The 18,100-nt window shown below is 41.0% G+C and overlaps 1 protein-coding gene across 5 annotated transcripts in view; it reads right to left on the minus strand.

The window, feature by feature from the left end:
- The window catches only part of CEP89 (centrosomal protein 89), an 80,283-nt gene that overhangs the window by 39,835 nt on the left and 22,348 nt on the right, over nucleotides 1-18,100 (minus strand). For 3 of the 5 annotated variants that reach the window (XM_033413669.2, XM_033413667.2, XM_033413670.2), the window contains 6 exons: nucleotides 15,971-15,999; nucleotides 13,694-13,736; nucleotides 11,216-11,434; nucleotides 9,745-9,890; nucleotides 971-1,021; nucleotides 723-806 (listed from right to left, as the gene is read on the minus strand). In XM_033413669.2, coding sequence (XP_033269560.1) covers nucleotides 723-806; nucleotides 971-1,021; nucleotides 9,745-9,890; nucleotides 11,216-11,434; nucleotides 13,694-13,736; nucleotides 15,971-15,999 — 572 coding nt within the window. The remainder of the gene's footprint in view (nucleotides 1-722; nucleotides 807-970; nucleotides 1,022-9,744; nucleotides 9,891-11,215; nucleotides 11,435-13,693; nucleotides 13,737-15,970; nucleotides 16,000-18,100) is intronic. The other 2 variants (XM_004284259.4, XM_033413668.2) reach the window with 1 other exon arrangement.

Here is an 18,100-nt window from a genome sequence, read left to right on the forward strand (position 1 = left end):
TACCAACTCTTTTCTCTCTGGATCCCTCCAATTCCAGGGATCTCTTTGGTCACTTAAATAAGGAACATAGAGGTTCGCAGCACGGAAAGGCATGGGACGTATCTATAATACCTGCACAGCCTTGGTTTCCTGTATCATTAGAATGAACTCTGCTCCAGGAGCCATTCCCATGAAAAAGAGTGAACACGGCAGAAACAAACAAAAACCTCACTTCCCCACCACTACCAACAGCTCAGTAATTAGACTTCCTGGGGGTCAGCTCTTCATAGAATTAAGAAGCATCTAAGCCTGCCTGAAACATCCCCGGTCTTCTACCTTCCTTGTCTGCCCAAATGTCCCTTTTACCAGTGCTGTTTGCAGCTGCACAGGACCAGGAAAGTAGCACCTCCCACTGCTGCCTTCTCCGCACCCCAAGATCCCAGCCCACGTGGGGCTGCCTGTCTGGGAAGCCACGGCTTCCAATGCTGCACCCCATCCCTCCAATACTTCTCCCATCAATCCCAACCCACCGCCCTGCTCCGCCCGTCCCTCTCTCCTGCCTTCCCTCTTCCTTCTCCCCATCCCCACACTGCTACACTCCCTCCTTCCTCCTTTCCTTCTTTTAACAAACACTTGAGTACCTGCTAGATGTTGGCTATACCTATCTTCAAAATGTTGCTTCCAAGTTTGAATCGGTCTTCTTTTTTACAAACCTTGTTCTTCTGAGACTTTCGCCCACCTACCTGAAGGCTGGCATTGAGCTCGTCCTTCTCTTTCATTCTGTCTTCATAGGCCAGCAACAAGGGGGACAGGTACTTTGTATCCACCTGAACATAATGGAATAAAGAAGATTAATATCTTTCTTACATCTAAACACAATCAGCACATCTTTAAAAAGGAAAGAAAATATACTTCATTTGGAATGGTTTGTAACAGCTATTCAATTATAGCCCAGAAAATATGGACCTGAAATTAAATAACTTTCACTTACCAGCCAGGGTGGTACAGGGCCCTTTGATGGGAGGCCTTCAATATTTAAACTCTAAAAACAAAACACACGGTGAAGACAAATTAAATTACACTTCCTCTGAAATTTCAAGTCTTAGCTATTCTTAACCTAGACTGGGCATCAGCTATCTAGGAATCTTGTGTGTGTGTGTGTGTGTGTGTGTGTGTGTGTGTGTAAATTGATATATTTGTGTATATATTTATATACACAAATTTATATATATAATTATCTGAAGTGTTTGAGAGTAATTTTTACACATAATGCTCCTTTTCCTCTAAATACTTCAATGTATATTTCCTAAAAGCAAAAGCATTCATCTATTTGACCACAGTACCATCATAAAAATCAGGAAATCAAGACTGATGCAATACTGTATTCTAATCTATAGACTATGCTGAAATTTTGCCTATTTTCCCACTGATGTCCTTTTCTGGTCAAGAATCCAATCCAGGATTACATGTTGCATTTAGTTGTCAAAACTTTTCAGCATTTTAAAATGTGGAACATATCTAATAATTTTTTATTGGATGCCAATAAAACTTTTTCAGTGTTATGTTGTTGAGTGTCTAGATTTTGTTGTCTTCTTTTAAAGTGTTTTGTTTTCTTTTTCTTTTGTAGGCTCTTAAGTTACGCACAAAAGACGATGCTTTTGAGGCTCATCTTTTTCAGAACCCAAAGGTCTCCGGGTGCTAATTATTTTTAGCTCACAGCTCCCTGAACTTGTTTTCTGCCTGGCCTCACAGAGTTTCATCCTATACATGTGCAGATTAGTGTTCAACAAAGGACTGCGAGGAACCCCATGTGGATTTATGTAGCTCTTGCCATGGCTCCCTCCTCTCTGGTGTTCCTGCCCCACAAATCCCAGTCTCCTCTGCTTCCCCAAATCTGTCTCTTCAGTTCAGACTGCCACACTCTGCTTGCGTTGCTCCACCCGGCACTGTTATCCGAGAGAGCCTCCAAGCAGAAAGCAATGTGATCATAAGGCTCATCTGTTTATCCTCCTTCTCCCCATGAGGACAGTGCTGCCTGCTGTCTGATGTCTGTAGAGAGTTGTATTATTCATTCTGCCCGGTTTTCTAGTTGTTTACAGTAAGAGGCCAAAGCTGGTAGCAGTAATTCCATCAGGGCCAGAAGGAATGGCCCTGATGGCATAATTCCTTATCCAACAAAAATTTTCTAATGCGTTTACCATCTCATGATTCATTCAGCAAACACTGGAAGCTCACTAAGCCATTGTGGACGTTACAGCACATGTCACTGTTTACAAGGATTGTATGGTTCCACACAGAGATGGGTCTTCTCACATCGCACAGGGCAGAACGTGCCTTGAGAGTGGAACAAACAGAAGCCTGCAGTGGTTGGAGAGAGAGATCACCTCTGGCTGGAGGCATCAGGGGAGACTGTCATGGAGAACGGTGGCCGCAAAGGGTAGAATGGAGTGCACATTTTGGGGGTGGCGGGTGAGGGCAGCAGCCAGTCGCTGGGCCTGCCTGCCCACAACCTTCTGAAAGAGAACTGGCTTGTTCACAGCCCCGCAGAAGGCCCTGGCCTAGGAAGCCTGTTTTGGATCATAGGACCCCAGGAACCTTAATATTTTTGTTAAAAAAAAAAAAAAAAGTTAACATTATGTTAAGTGAAAGCAGTCAGCCACAAAAGCCCACCTGTTGTATGATTCCAGTTATACAGAACACTCAGAATAGGCAAATCCACAGAAAGTAGTGGTTGCCAGGGCCAACGTGGGTGGTGGGAAAGAAGGGGGTGTGACCGCTAACAGGTGTGAGATTTCTTGTTGTGAGTTTTCTTGTTGTGATGAAAATGTTCTACAATTGATTGTGATGGCGGTTGCACAGTTCTGTGAATACACTAAAAATCACTGGATTGTATACTTTAAATGGGTTAATTAGACGGTATGTGAATTACATCTCAAACCTGATATTTAAAAAATTTAAACCTAAGTCCTACTTCAGAAAGAAAGAAAGCAGTCCATAAAGCTGCCCTGAACTCCCAGGAGCCACGTGACAACACCGTGCACACCTGGCTTCCCCCGCCACCCCGATCCCAGTAGGAGCCGGTGAGCTGGGCGTCCTGACACCCCCACCGCGCCTCCAGCCCCACACAACCCTCACACACACGAGCCTCCAGGGCACAGACCTGAGCTGCTGGGTCCTCTTGTTGTTCCTCACAATTTTTGAGGTTTGCTCAGAACCTCAAAAATAGCGTAGTGGTTTGCTCAGTGAGAGTCTGTCGAATCGAATTCTGCAATCCTGCTTCTCAAGTAAAACCTAGTCTGTCTTCTCTCTTTATATACACATAGACTGTGAAAGGATCTCCACCTCCAAGTTAATTACACACCCATCACCCCACATATTTACCATTTTGTGGGGAGAGAACACAAGTTCTACTCTCTCAGCAAGTTTCAACTATACAGTACAGTATTATCAACTATAGTCACCATGTTATATATTGGATCCTCAGATCTCATTCATCTTATACCTGAAAGTTTGTACCCTTTTACTTGCCTCTCCCTATTTTTCCCACCGCCCCGCCCCCCAGCCCATGGCAGTCACCATTCAACTCTGTGTTTCTATGACTTTGACTTCTTTTTTTAAGATTCCACATATAAGTGACACCAAGCAGTATTGTCCTTTATCTGGCTTATTTCACTTAGAATAATACCCTACACGTCCACCCATGTTGCAAGTGACAGAACTGCCTTGTTCTTTAAGGCTGAATAATATTCCACTGTATGTCACATGGTTTTTATATATATGTATATATATATGTATATGTGTGTGTGTGTGTGTGTATATATATATATATATATATAAAACGTGACATATACCACATTTTCTTTATCCATTCATCCTTGGCTATCATAAATAATGCTGCAATGAACATAAGAGTACAGCTATCTCTTCAAGATAGTGATTTCATTTCCTTTAGATATACACCCAGAAGTGGGATTGCTGAATGGTACAGTAGTTCCGTTTTTAATTACTTGAGGAACCTCCATACTGTTTTTTATAGTGGCTGCACCAACTTACATTCTCACCAATAGTGTACAAGGGTTTTTTCTCTACACCCTCACCAGAATTTCTATCTTTTTCAAAAAAGGCACGCTAACAGGCATGAGGTGATATCTCATTGGGGTTATAGGTTGCATTTTCCTGACGATTAGTGACGTTGAGCACCTTTTCATATACCTGTTGGCCATCTGTATGTCTTCTTTGGAAAAATGTCTATTCAGATCCTTGGCCCATTTTCAAATTGGGTTATTTGTTTTTGTGCTATTGAGTTGTATGAGTTCCTTGTACAGTTTGGATATTAACCCTTTATTGGACACGTGGTTTGCCAATATTTTCTCCCATTCCATAGGTTGCCTTTTCATTTTGTTGATAGTTCCCTTTGCAAAAGCTTTTTTAGTTTGATGTAGTCCATTTGTTTATCTTTGCTTTTGTTGTCTTTGTTTCTGGTATCAAATCCAAAAAACCAGGGCTTCCCTGGTGGCGCAGTGGTTAAGAATCCGCCTGCCAATACAGAGTACACGGGTTCGAGCCCTGGTCTGGGAAGATCCCAGATGCCGCGGAGCAACTAAGCCCGTGCACCACGACTACTGAGCCTGCGCTTCTAGAGCCCGCGAGCCACAACTACTGAAGCCTTTGTGCCACAGCTACTGAAGCCCGTGCGCCTAGAGCCCATGCTCCGCAACAAGAGAAGCCACCGCAATGAGAAGCCCGTGCACTGCAGCAAAGAGTAGCCCCCACTCACCACAACTAGAGAAGGCCCGCACGCAGCAACGAAGACCCAAAGCAGACAAAAATAAATAAACAAATAAATTTTTTAAAAAATCCAAAAAATCAATGCCACGACCAAGGAGTTTTATGATTCAGGTCTTACATTCAAGTCCTCAATTCATTTTGAGTTGATTTTTGTGTATGGTGTACAACAGGGGTCCAGTTTCATTCTTTTGCAAGTGGATATTCAGTTTTCCCAGCATCATTTACTAAAGAGACTATCCTTTCCCCATAGTATATTCTTGGCTCCTTTGTTGACCGTATACACATGGGTTTATATCTGGGCTCTCAATTCTGTTCCATTGATCTATGTGTCTGTTTTCATGCCAACAGTACACCGTTTTGATTACTATTTCTTTGTAATACAGCTTGAAATCAGGAGGTGTGGTATCTCCAGCTTTTTCTTTCTTGAGTCTACTTTAAATATTTGAGGCCTTTTGTGGTTCCATATAAATTTTAGGATTGTTTTATCTGTTTCTGTGAAAAATGCCACTGGAATTTTGATAGCAATCATACTGACTCTGCAGGTCACTTTGGGTAGTATGGACGTTGTAACAATATTCTTTCAATCCACGAGCACAGAATATCTTTCCACTTATTTGCATCATCTTTGATTTCTTTCATCAATGTTTTATAGTTTTTGGTGTACAGATGTTTCACCTCCTTATCGCTTCTCGGCCTTTTTGCTAAGATCAAGTGTACATGTTTCACCTCCTTAGTAAATTTATTCCTAAGTGTTTTATTCTTTTTGATGCTACTATAAATGGGATTGTTTTCTTAATTTCTCTTTCCAATAGTTTTTGGTGTGTAGAAACACAACTGATTTTTGCATATTGATTGTGCATCCTGCAAATTTACTGAATTCATTTATTAGTTTTAACAGTTTTGTGGTGGAGCCTTTAGAGTTTTCTATATATAATTTCATTGTCATCAGCAAACAGAGGCAATTTTACTTCTTCCTTTCCAATTGGAGGCTTTTTATATCTTTCTTGCCTAATTGCTCTGGCTTGGTCTTCTAGTATTCTGTTGAATAAAACTGGTGAGAGTGGACATCACTGTGTTGCCCCTGAAGGTTTCAGCTTTAGATGTAGGCTTGTCATATATGGCCTATTACTATGTTGCACTATGGTCCTTCTACACCCGGTTTGTTGAGAGTTTTTATCATGACAATATGTTGAATTTTTGTCAAAATTTTCTGCATCTATTGAGATGATCACAGGTTTTACTCTTAATTTTGTTAATATGGTGTATTATATAGTAAGTCCCCTACATACAAACCTTCAAGTTGCGAACTTTCAAAGATGCAAACATGTGCTCCATCAACATCAGGCATGAGTGAAATTGCAGCTTGCCCTCTGTCTCCTATTGCTGATGGTCCTTCAGCTGTACCGGCTCCCACCTCCTCTCCCTCCTCCAGTCAGTAACTCTTCTTGCCTATTCACTCCATGCCAACCCCTGTATGCCAGCTGTTGTACTGTGCTGCTCTACTGTAATCTTACTATATCGTAAGATTAAAAATGTTTTATTTTTTGTGTTTTACATATTGTGTGAAAAGTATTATAAACCTAGTATGGTACAGTACTATATAGCCAATTGTGTTAGTTGGGTACCTAGGCTAACTTTGTTGGACTTAGGAACAAATTGGACTTACAAATGTGCTCTCGGAACAGAACTCGTTCATATGTAGGGGACTTACTATACTAATTTGCAGATGTTGAACCATTCTTGTATCCCATGAATAAATAGCACTTGATCGTGGTGTTTGATCCTTTCAATATACAGTCATCCCTCTCTGTGGAGAACTGGTCCTAGGACTGGCCGTGGATACCAAAATCTGCAGATGCTCAAGTCCCACAGTTGGCTCTCCAGATCCACAGTTCTACAGCTGCCAATTCAACCAACCGTGGATTCTGTAGTACTGTACATGTTTACTGAAAATAAAATTCACGTATAACGCACCCATACAGTTCAAACCCATGTTGTTTGAGGGTCAACTATACTGTTGAATTCAGTTTGCTAATATTTTGTTGAGGATTTTTGTATCTCTGTTTATCAGGGACATTGGCCTACAATTTTCCTGGAGTGTTCTTGTCTGGCTTTGGCATTAGGGTAATGCTGGTCTCGTAAAATGAGTTTAGCAGTGTCTCTTCCTCTTCAATTCTTTAGAAGAGTTTGAGAAGGGTTGGTATTAATACTTGGTATGATTTCAAACAATCAGCTTAGCTCATTGATCTTTTCTAGTTTTTATTTAATTTACTTCTGCTATGATCCTTGTTATTTCCTTCCTTCTATTAACTTTGGGCTTCATTTGTTCTTTTTCTAGTTACTTGAGGTATAAAGTTGGGTTGTTTACTTGAGATCTTTCTTGTCTCTTAGTGTAGGTGTTTATTACTATGAACTTCCCTCTTGGAATTGCTTTTGCTGTATCCCATAAGTTTTGTTATGTTGTGTTTCCATTTTCATTTGTCTCAAGATGTTTTCTGATTTCTTCTTTGATCCACTGTTTGATCAGAGTAGCATGTTGTTTAATGTCCACATATTTGTTAATTTTCCAGTTTCCTTCTTTTAATTGATTTCTAGTTTTACACTATTGTGGTCAGAAAAGATGCTTGATATGACTTCAATCCTTTTAAATTTATTAAGACTTGTGTTGTGGCCTAACATATGATCTATCCTGGAGGATGTTACATGTGTGCTTGGAGAAGGATGTTTATTCTGTTGCTTTTGGATGCAATGTTCTGTATACACATGGTCTGATGTATCATTTAAGGCCAATGTTTCCTTACTGATTATCTGTCTGGATGATCTATCCATTAATAAAAGTGGGGTATTAAAGTCGCCTACTATTATTGTATGACTGTTTTTCTCTTTAGGTCTGTGAATATTTGCTTTATATTTTTAGGTGTGCCTATGTTGGGTTCACAAATATTTATAAATGTTATATCCTCTTGTTGGAGTGACCTCTTTATCATCTTATAATAACCTTTGTCTCTTATTACAGTCTTTGTCTTAAAGCCTATTTTGTCTAAGTAAAGCCAACCCACCTTTCTTTTGGCTTCCATTTGCATGGAGTACATTTTTCCATCCCTTCACTTTCAGTCTGTTTATGTCTTTATATCTGAAGTGAGTCTCTTGTAAGCAGCACATACATGGGTCTTGCTTTTTTATCCATTCAACCACTCTATGTGTTTTGATTGGAGAATTTTAGCCCATTTATATTTAAAGTAATTATTGTTAGGTATGGACTTAATTGCCATTTTGTTCACTGTTCCCTGGCTTTCTATAATTCCTTTTGGTTCCTTTCTTCTCTTGCTCTCTTCAAGTGTGATTTCATGATTTTCTGTAGTGTTACGTTTAGATTACTTTATCTTTACTCTCTGTGTAACTACTATAGGTTTCTGCTTTGTGGTTACTATGAGGCTTACATAAAACAACTTATAACCGTCTATTTTAAGTTGATAACTTAAGTTTGAATGAATTGCAAAACTACATTTTTTATTCTCTCCCCATTTTATGTTTATGATGTTGCAATTGACATCTTTTTATCTTGTATATTCATCAACAAATTATTGTAGTTATATTTTTACTATCTTTGTCTTTTAACCTTCATACTAGATTTATAAGTGATTAACCCACCAACTTCACAACAACAGATTATCTTTAATTTTACTATATATTTACCTTTACCAGTGAAAATTTTAATTTCATGTTTTCCTGTTACTAATTAGTGCCCTTGTATTTCAGCTTGAAGAAAGTCCTTTAACATTTCTTGTAAGGCTGGTCTGGTGGTGATTAACTCCTTCTGCTTTTGCATGTCCTGAAAACTCTTTACCTCTGTCTACTCCAATTCTAAAGGACAACTTTGCTGGGTAGCGTATTCTTGGTTGAATATATTGTGCTACTCCCTTCTGGTCTGCAAAGTTTCTGCTGATAGATCTTATGAGGGTTTCCTTGTATGTAACATGTTTTTCTCTTGCTGCTTTTAAGATTGTCTCCTTGTTTTAAATTTTGACAATTTAATTATAATGTGTTTTGCCATGGGTGCCTTTGGATTCATCTTATTTAGAACTCTCTGGGCTTCCTGGATTGAGATGTCTATTTCTTTCCACAGGGACCTTTTCAGCATTATTTCTTTAAATGAGCTTTATGCCCCTTTCTCTCTTTCCCCTCTGGGACCTCTGTAATCCACATGATGGCATTCCTTAAGCTATCTTCACTCTTTTTCATTCTTTTTACTCTTCTGTTTGGATAAATTCCACTGCCCTGTCTTCAAGCTCACTGATCCTTTCTCACACTTGCGCTAGTCTGCTGTTGAAACCCTCTATTGAATTTTTCACCTCAAGGATTATATTCTTCTGCTCTATGATTTCTCTTTGGTACTTTTTAAATATTTTCTATCTCTTCGTTGAAATTCTCACTTTGTTCATGCTTTCCTGACCTTGCTGAGCATCTTTATGACTGTTATTTTAAACTCTCCATTGAGTAAATCACTTATCTGGATTTCATTAAGATCAGTTTCTGGAGATTTATCTCGTTCTCTTCTTTAGAACATATTCCCTTTTTTCTTCATTTTCCTTTACTCTCTGTGTTGGTTTCTGTGCATTAGAAAAAACAGCCACCTCTCCTGTCTTGACAGAGTGGTCTTGTATAGGAGATAAGTCTCATCCATCAGCCTGGCCCAAGCTCTTGGCTGCCTCTCAAACCTCTGTGACTGTCCAAGCTGCTGCCTTTATTCTTAGTGGTTCCCAGTAGTTGGGGATGTTCCAAGACCCATCAGAGAAAGGGAGGGTGGGAAGGAGGGAGGGAGGGAGAAAATAGAAAGGTGCTCAGAAAGACTCTACTTTGGATGTATCTTTTTTTATACCAAATTATAATAAATATGAGCCCTTTAGAATTGGAAGCCAATTCAACAGGAAAGGCTAAAATATCAGAAAACTGATTTTTCTTAATAGGAAACATTACCTCTTCCTTGGATAAATGCCTGAATTTTGTTTGATATCTACTCAGTTCTACATTCAAACAATGAACAGTCATTTTCAATCCATCATTTTCATCCACCAGTTCTTGAGCTTGTTTTCTTAGATAATGTAATTCAGGTGCAGCGACTACTGAAAAATATAAATTCAATATTATACCATAAGAACTTATTTCAAATTTATCAAGATTTTATATAAATTGCTGATTGTCCTTCTTTCCCTTTTAGGCTCACGAAGGCAGTGAATGACAGATATATAGATACAAATGAATAAAAGTTACCAAGTTTTTTTAACATTGAATAGTCAAAAGTGCTTTGGAAGTTTGTGAAAGTTTTTGCATGTATAATTAAGGTAAAATAAAAATTTTAGGTTGAAAAAAAGTCATTTCAGATGATATACAAATATGTTCCTTGAAAATTATATAGAATAAACGGAGAATTTATTACAACTAATAACTTTCCCACATAATAGTAATGTCTTATTAGAAAACGTCATAGAAAACAGATCCCACAAAATAATAGCACAAATAATATAAAGTATCTAGAAATGTGCCTAAGACAAGAAATATGCAGGGTCTCTATAAAGAAAACTACAACATCTTTCTTAAGGCCATAAGATTAGACTTATATAAACAGATAAATATACAGAGAAAACATTGAAAACAGTGAATATTTATATGACCTTAGCATTATTATTATTATTTTTTTAGCCGTGCCACGCAGCACGTGGGATCCTAGTTCCCAGACCAGAGATTGAACCTGCCCCCACTGCACAGTGCAAGTGTGGAGTCTTAACCACCAGGGAAGTCCCTGATCTTAGCATTAAAAAGAACTTGACACCAATGGCATAGGTCATAACAGAAAAATATCCTATAAGTTTAGCTGAATTATCAACAAACTGAGAAAATATTACATACATGACAAAGGCCTAAAACCCTTAATATGTAAAGAGCTCCTACAAATCAACAGAAAAGATCAAAGCATCTCAATTTAAAATGGGAAAACTTATAAAAGAGAAAGAAAATGACCCACAAAGATAATGAAAAAAGTATTCAACTTCATCAATAGTAAATGAATTAAACTAAAATGGGATTTTTTTTTTTTAACCTATCAAATTCGCAAGGAAAATACAATCCTCATCATTGGTAAGTATGTGGTGAAAGAGCCACTTTTATATGCTGCTCATGGGGATAAAAACTGATATGAAACATATGTACAATACTATGCTAAGAATCAAAAGAAGTATTGGAATTTTAGCATAATAATAATGACACAGCAGATGAAATCAAATTTCAACAAGTATAAGGATATTAATGAAAGATCTTAAAATCATAACAAAATATCAAGAACATTAATATCACCAAATACTGTAACATAAAATATTAACTTTCAAAATAAATAAGAAAATTTGAATTCTTGTTTGTTCCTTTAATAAAAGAACTGTGTAGTTGTCCCCACCTTCCTGAGAGGATGCTTTCTCAACTTCTTTCAGCTTTCCATTTTCTTTTTCCATCCTTTTAAGTTTTAACTGTAGTTCTTTCATTGTTTTTTTTATTATGTTAAGTTCAAGAGTAAGGGTTTGATTTGCATTGTTTAGATACAAATTGTCTTCTTTTAATTCCTCGAACTTTTCTTTGGTTATTTCTATATGTCTTCGATGTGTTCTACCATTTACATCTAAAAAGGCACAGGAAAAAAGTTTTAAAATATTAATTGATATTTACAATTCTACATCAAAATTACAGGAGACAATTTCAAAAACCACATGAGCAACTCTTCATGTCAGTGCCTGCAAAGAGAATGGCCTATACAGCAAAGAGTGCATGGTCTGTTGAGACTACAGTGAGCAACAGGAAGAGGGATGACAGAGGGGGAGGCAGGAGCCAGTGGAGGCTCTATACTATTGGACATAGGATTGTACATATCATAATATGCAGAGTGGAGGTTGTATCCTGCAGGCCACCAGGAGCCAGAAAGCCTTTCAGGCAGAAGTACGGAAAGAAGAGGCTCTACTCTCAGATGAAACCCTGAGGACAGCAGTGAAGAAACCGAACAGGAAGGAGGCCTAGCCCAGAGGCAGGGAGACCAGTCAGGAGACTCCTAGAGTAGGGATGGAGAGGAAAGGACATGAGAAAAGGATTCAGGGGCGAAAGCTCAGCAGGGCTCAAGAACTCAACTGGGTGTGGACAGTGAGGGGGGGCAAGTCAAGGATGAGCACCAAGACCTGTGGTTTGGAAGACATCTAGCCAGACAAGGGACACAAGCATGGCAGGGGAAGGGAAGCCCAGGCTAGGACACGGGCCCGGAGCTCTGAAGGCAGCCTCAGCTGGAGAGACTGAGGCGCCACCAGCATGTGGGCAGACCTGAAGGCACCGGGGTGAGAAAAAAGCCAGAGACCACGAAGGATGTTAGGAAGGAGCAGCAAGAAAGATGGAGGAAAGCAGAGAGCGATGTTCCACAGGGAGATCAAAGGAGGTGAGGGCTACGATGGGCTCCCAGACCGGGCAGAGCTTCTGTGTGCAGATGTGCAGACAAGGGCGGAAATGCTGGTGGCTCCAGACAGCCTCCCCTGACCTCTGACACACACATCCCCAACCCCTAGAACATGAAAGGAAAGTCTAAGAAATGAGTAACTCCACAGCTATACTGAAAACAAGAGGTGAGCCACCAGGAATCCCGGAAAGAAAACATTTGGGATTAGATTGAAGATGGAAGCTGCAGCCTAAAATATGCCAGGGGAGGTCAGCTCCTGGAGGTGGGAGTGCTTCCAGGGATGTGCTTTGCCCTGGCAGGTAGTGGGGACACAAAGTGACCTAGAAAGGGCTGATGAGGTATCCAGTTAATGTGGCAGATGGGATCAGCAATGGTTCAAGCCCCCTGGGCCGGGTAGTACAGACAGGCTCTGAGGACAGAGGCAGGCAGGCACTGGGGCTGGGGAAACTCAGGAGGAAGAGGGACCCCCGAACCCCCTGGCTGACCACACACCCTGTCTGTCCCTGTCAGTCACTGGAGACAGGCTGTACGCCTGACAGCCCACTGGTTTCCCCCTCTGAGCAGCCTGCAGTAATCAGATACAGCATCCCCAGGCAGACCAACAGGGACTCCCAAGGACCAAGGCGAACACATCACACATCACCAAGAACCATGTGAGCTAAGAGAAGCACCAAAATCAAATAACAGAGGACACAGGTGGCTGCTCAGCAACTGTAAGATTTTTGAATGGGTGTAGTTAAGATTCCAGAGAGATGTTTGTCAATACTTAACAGAAATCATGGAAACAAACAGTTTCATTCACAATACAAATTCAAAGGATGGGTTGAGCAGCAGAATACATACAATGAAGAATCAACCTGTGGGCTAGACATTAGAGCCCCAGCAATATCCCAGAATACAGCAGCACCAAAAACACCAAGATAGAAAGGGTGAAAACAAAGCCAGTCAGACATGGAGGATAGACAAAAGCCTTGATTCCTGATAGGATTTTCAGACTAGCAATGTGAGGCTTAACAGGAAAAAAATTACAAAATCCACCTTGAAAGCTAATGAGGCTCCTCAAACTGTAGAGGGGATAACACCCCAGAAAGTATCTCTAGACCCCTCAGCTCTGTCTCTAGCCCCTGAGCAGAGCCCCCGTTTGCATACACCCCCCTCCCAGTGTCTGCCTATAACCCACAGGTCCACTCCCCTCCCCAGGATCTGAGCACATGCCATGGGGACATATATCCATCATCCAACGTGTACACGTTTGGACTCTCTCTTTTAAGGCAAAGGTGGAAATTCAACAAACTGCCTCCTCTTCCCAATTCTGATAATGGGACAGAAGCAACAGCCCTTACAGGAAAAAAAAAAAGAGATCTTTGTTTTATGTGAGATTATTCTGGGTATTCGCTAGAACAATCAGCTTTTCAATCACAATGAAATTCAAAAGGCAAATACCTGGAGAGGGTGGAGGTTTTCCACACAATGATGGTTTTTCATCCTAAGGAAGAAAACAACGTGAGAGTAATGAATTAAGAGTCTCAGCATCTTCTAAAAGTGGATTGGCACAAGCAGGTAGGTCATCGTATATCAAATATTTAAGCACTTTTTCCCCCCTTCATTTTGGCTCTTATAGTTGCTAGTTTGTTTTAGCTTTAGAAACTTTAATATTCACTGTTTCTTTTAAATGAACCAAAACCTTAAGGGATTTCCCCTCTTGGCAGGTTCTCTGAGCAGCAAGGGAAGTCCTGCTTTCTTCCTGCCTTTTTGTCCATGAGTTCAGTGTCTTTTTTTTTTTTTTAATTGAAGTCTAGGTGATTTACAATATTGTGTTAGCTTCAGGTGTATAGCAAAGTGGTTCAGTTATACATATATATATTTTTCCAATTCTCTTCCATTATAGGTTATTGTAAGATACTGAATACAATTCCCTGTGCTATACAGTACATCCTAGTCGCTTATCTATTTTATACATAGTAGTGTGTATCTATTAATCTCATACTCCTAAGTTATCCCTCCCTCCATCCCCTTTGGTAACTATATGTTTGTTTTCTATATCTGTGAGTCTATTTCTGTTTTGTAAATAAGTTCATTTGTATTATTTTTTAGATTCCACATAAGTGATACCATATAATATTTGTCTTTGTCTGGCTTACTTCACTCAGGATGATAATCTCTAGGTCCATCCATGTTGCTGCAAATGGCATTTCATTCTTTTTTCTGGCTGAGTAATATTCCTGTGTGTGTGTGTGTGTGTGTGTGTGTACCACATCTTCTTTATCCCTTCATCTGTTGATGGGCACTTAGGTTGCTTCCATGTCTTGGCTATTATAAACAGTGCTGCATATGAACACAGTATCTTTGGAAATTAGAGTTTTCTCCGGATACATGCCCAGGAGTGGGATTGCTGGATCATATGGCAACTCTATTTTAGTTTTTTGAGGAACCACTATACTGTTGTCCATAGTGGCTGTACTAATTTACATTCCCACCAACAGTGTAGGAGGGTTGCCTTTTCTCCACAATTTATTATTGGTAGTCAGTCACGGTGTTTACATGCAGGTCCCATAAGTGACAGGCCACCAGTTCACATTCTAAAGCATGTGATATGACTGTAGGTGCTGAGCAGAGATGCACAAAGCAAATTCCAACTGGCCTTTTCTCCTTGGGATATGCAAAAAGACCCCATTAGCTTCAGAGAAGCACGTTTTCAAAGCACTGAGAAGGGCTTCCCTGGTGACGCAGTGGTTGAGAGTCCACCTGCTGATGCAAGGGACACGGGTTCGTGCCCCGGTCCGGGAGGATCCCACATGCCGTGGAGCGGCTGGGCCCGTGAGCCATGGCCGCTGAGCCTGCGTGTCCGGAGCCTGTGCTCTGCAACAGGTGAGGCCATAGCAGTGAGAGGCCCGTGTACCGCAAAAAAAAAAAAAAAAAGTACTGAGAAAAGAATACAACATCCTCCTTTTCAACCCAAAACTCAGAGGAAAGGGAAGTCTTTGAACTTTTGTTCATTTTTCTACTACACGTCAGTCTGATTCTAAGTTTCTAATTTCTGCTGAAAAAGTAGATAAGGTTATAAATTAACTCTACTGAGAAGTCTTTAATTTTTAAACTCCTTTGACATCGCAGAATTAAAAACTTAAGTAAACTATTTCCATGTCTGCAAACTGGTTATTGTCTATTCATTCTACAAATGAAAATGTAAATGTAAGTGATTTCTAATCCCTCAATACATTACATTCATTTTAAACTATGCAAAACATGAGTTTCTTCATGTTTTAAAACTTTTTTTAAAAAAACATTCAATGGAAAAGAACTCTTAATGGAAGTCTTCTTCCCCACAAATCACAAAAGTTGTTTTGAAATTATGGTGGAAATTCTACTAATTGAGAAAATCAGTTTTTAAAAAACAATCCTTGGGCTTCCCTGGTGGCGCAGTGGGTAAGAATCTGCCTGCCAATGCAGGGGACATAGGTTCGAGCCCTGGTCCGGGAAGATCCCACATGCCTCGGAGCAACTAAGCCCATGCGCCACAACTACTGAAGCCCGCATGCCTAGAGCCCGTGCTCGGCAACAAGAGAAGCCACGGCAATGAGATGCCCGCGCACCACAACGAAGAGTAGCCCCAACTCGCCACAACTAGAGAAAGCCCGCATGCAGCAACGAAGACCCAACGCAGCCAAAAATAAATAAATAAATTTTTTAAAAACACACACACAAAAAAACAATCCTTACCTTTAAATTCAGAATAGAATGTTTACCATCTGATTAAAAAAAAAGAAAGAAAACTTTGTAAAGCAGAGAAAGACATCTGACAACTCAGAAGAGTACAATCTTAGGAACTCACCTTCTGCAGATGAGCTAAACCAGGCCCAGGTGGGCAGCCTTCCCAAGGCCACATGAGAAGCGGGTCCAGAGCCAGGCAGGAGCCCAACTCAGAACTGCTCATCTCTCCCCGCTGCTCGTACCTGAGCACCTTCAGTGGCTCACATGATTGGAGAACCAAGGCCAAACTCCTCAGCGCGACTCTGAGCCTTCTCCACCTTCCCAGCACTCCCCCTCCCAGAGCTCTCTACCCGTGCCACCGCCATTCCCCAGATGGGCTGAGGCTGATGCCTCCCCGTCTCCCTGCCTCCAGTAGCAGTCCACTCGGTCAGATGCTGGTACCTCGACCAAAGGATGTCAGGGTCCAAGCTTCTTGGCCGGGTACTGCTAGGGCGCAGAGTGGCACCTCAGGCTGACAGAGTTTGAGGCTTTAGCCTTCAGACAATAATTATCAGCTAGCATTATGGAGGATGCTGTGCTTCACACATACGACTAAATTTAATCTTTATAAAAAGAACCTGATGAGAGGTGCACTCAAACTGAGTAGAAGTGGGGTTAAGGAACTCACCAAGCCTCTCGCCACCTGGATATGACAGAACCAAAGCACTAAAAACCAGTGTTTCTGATGTGTTGCCTAAGGATCACTCACATCAGACTCTCCAAAGAGCTTGTTAAAAATACAGACCCTCTGGGGCTCCAGCCCAGATTCACTGACTCAGAATTTGGGGCTGGGGTGGGGCCTTTTCACAAGTGTCCAGGGGCTTCTAATCCCCATCACAAACCAAAAACCACTGGAGGAGCTGAACTCCCTCCCAACCACCACCTGCGTTCCCAGTTCAACACCACCTGTGTTACCAAGTGCGCCAGTTACCACACTGCCTTTCAGCTCCAAACCCACCTTTATTGCTGGCTTGTGTTACTGCAGCAGCGCTACCTTGCCAGGAGGAGGAAGGGGCTTGGGTTCCTCATTCCAGAAGGCTGTCTCCATCCCTCTTTCTTTCCCTGCGTTCCTCTTTTTCTCTCCCCTCTCCTCCTTTCTTCCCTCTTTCTAGGTGGCCAGCAGCACTTCCCCATGGGTGGCTTCTCCTGGAATTCCCCTGGAGAGGGCAGCTTTCCAGCGAGTTCTGTTAGCAACACACCTCGGCTAACTTCTCCACCCGCCAGTGGGCCACAGCTGCACCCTCTCCAATGTCTGCATTGGAGATTCTCCAAATGTTTCTTCTCTTGGGGGCTCTCTGTTAACAGAAGAGGGAGCAGCTGTTCTCTCTATCTGCTATTCCTGCATTCTTTAGATTTCTCTCTACCCCTTAGTAGGCAATCCTCTTATAGTCAATAATTCTTTACATTAAACTTTCCTTTTTCAAATCACCATATACATTCTGTCTACTGATTGGATTCTGACTGATATATAACACATCAGGCCACAGACAACACAGACCTTAGAAAATGGATGGACATGTATGAACACACAGATATTCAGGATGTGTTACGATTTTTTTAAAAAGGCAGGTAATAAAATAACATAAATTTTATTCACATATGCATTCGAAGTTGTTAAAATTGTACTCTACGGGAGTACAACTATGTGTGTTTAACCTCCTATATTTCTGCATCAGTTTTTTTTTTTTTTTTTTTACAGTGAGAAAGTATTAATTCTGTAATTTAAAAAGAGATATGGGCTTCCCTGGTGGCGCAGTGGTTGAGAGTCCGCCTGCCGATGCAGGGGACACGGGTTTGTGCCCCGGTCCAGGAAGATCCCACATGCTGTGGAGCGGCTGGGCCCGTGAGCCATGGCCGCTGAGCCTGCGCGTCTAGAGCCTGTGCTCCGCAACGGGAGAGGCCACAACAGTGAGAGGCCCGCGTAAAGCAAAAAAAAAAAAAAAGATATACTTTTTACTTGAATTGAATATACACATGGATTTCCCACAGGGATAAAGTATGCTGGCCTAATCAATTGGCATTTTCTGGCACAGGTATTAGTAGGCTGGCCTTCTGTTTATCAATCAGTCCCCTTGTGAACTGACTTATATGACAGGTTTC

The sequence above is a fragment of the Orcinus orca genome, chromosome 20 (assembly GCF_937001465.1).
Source record: "Orcinus orca chromosome 20, mOrcOrc1.1, whole genome shotgun sequence".
NCBI lineage: Eukaryota > Metazoa > Chordata > Mammalia > Artiodactyla > Delphinidae > Orcinus > Orcinus orca.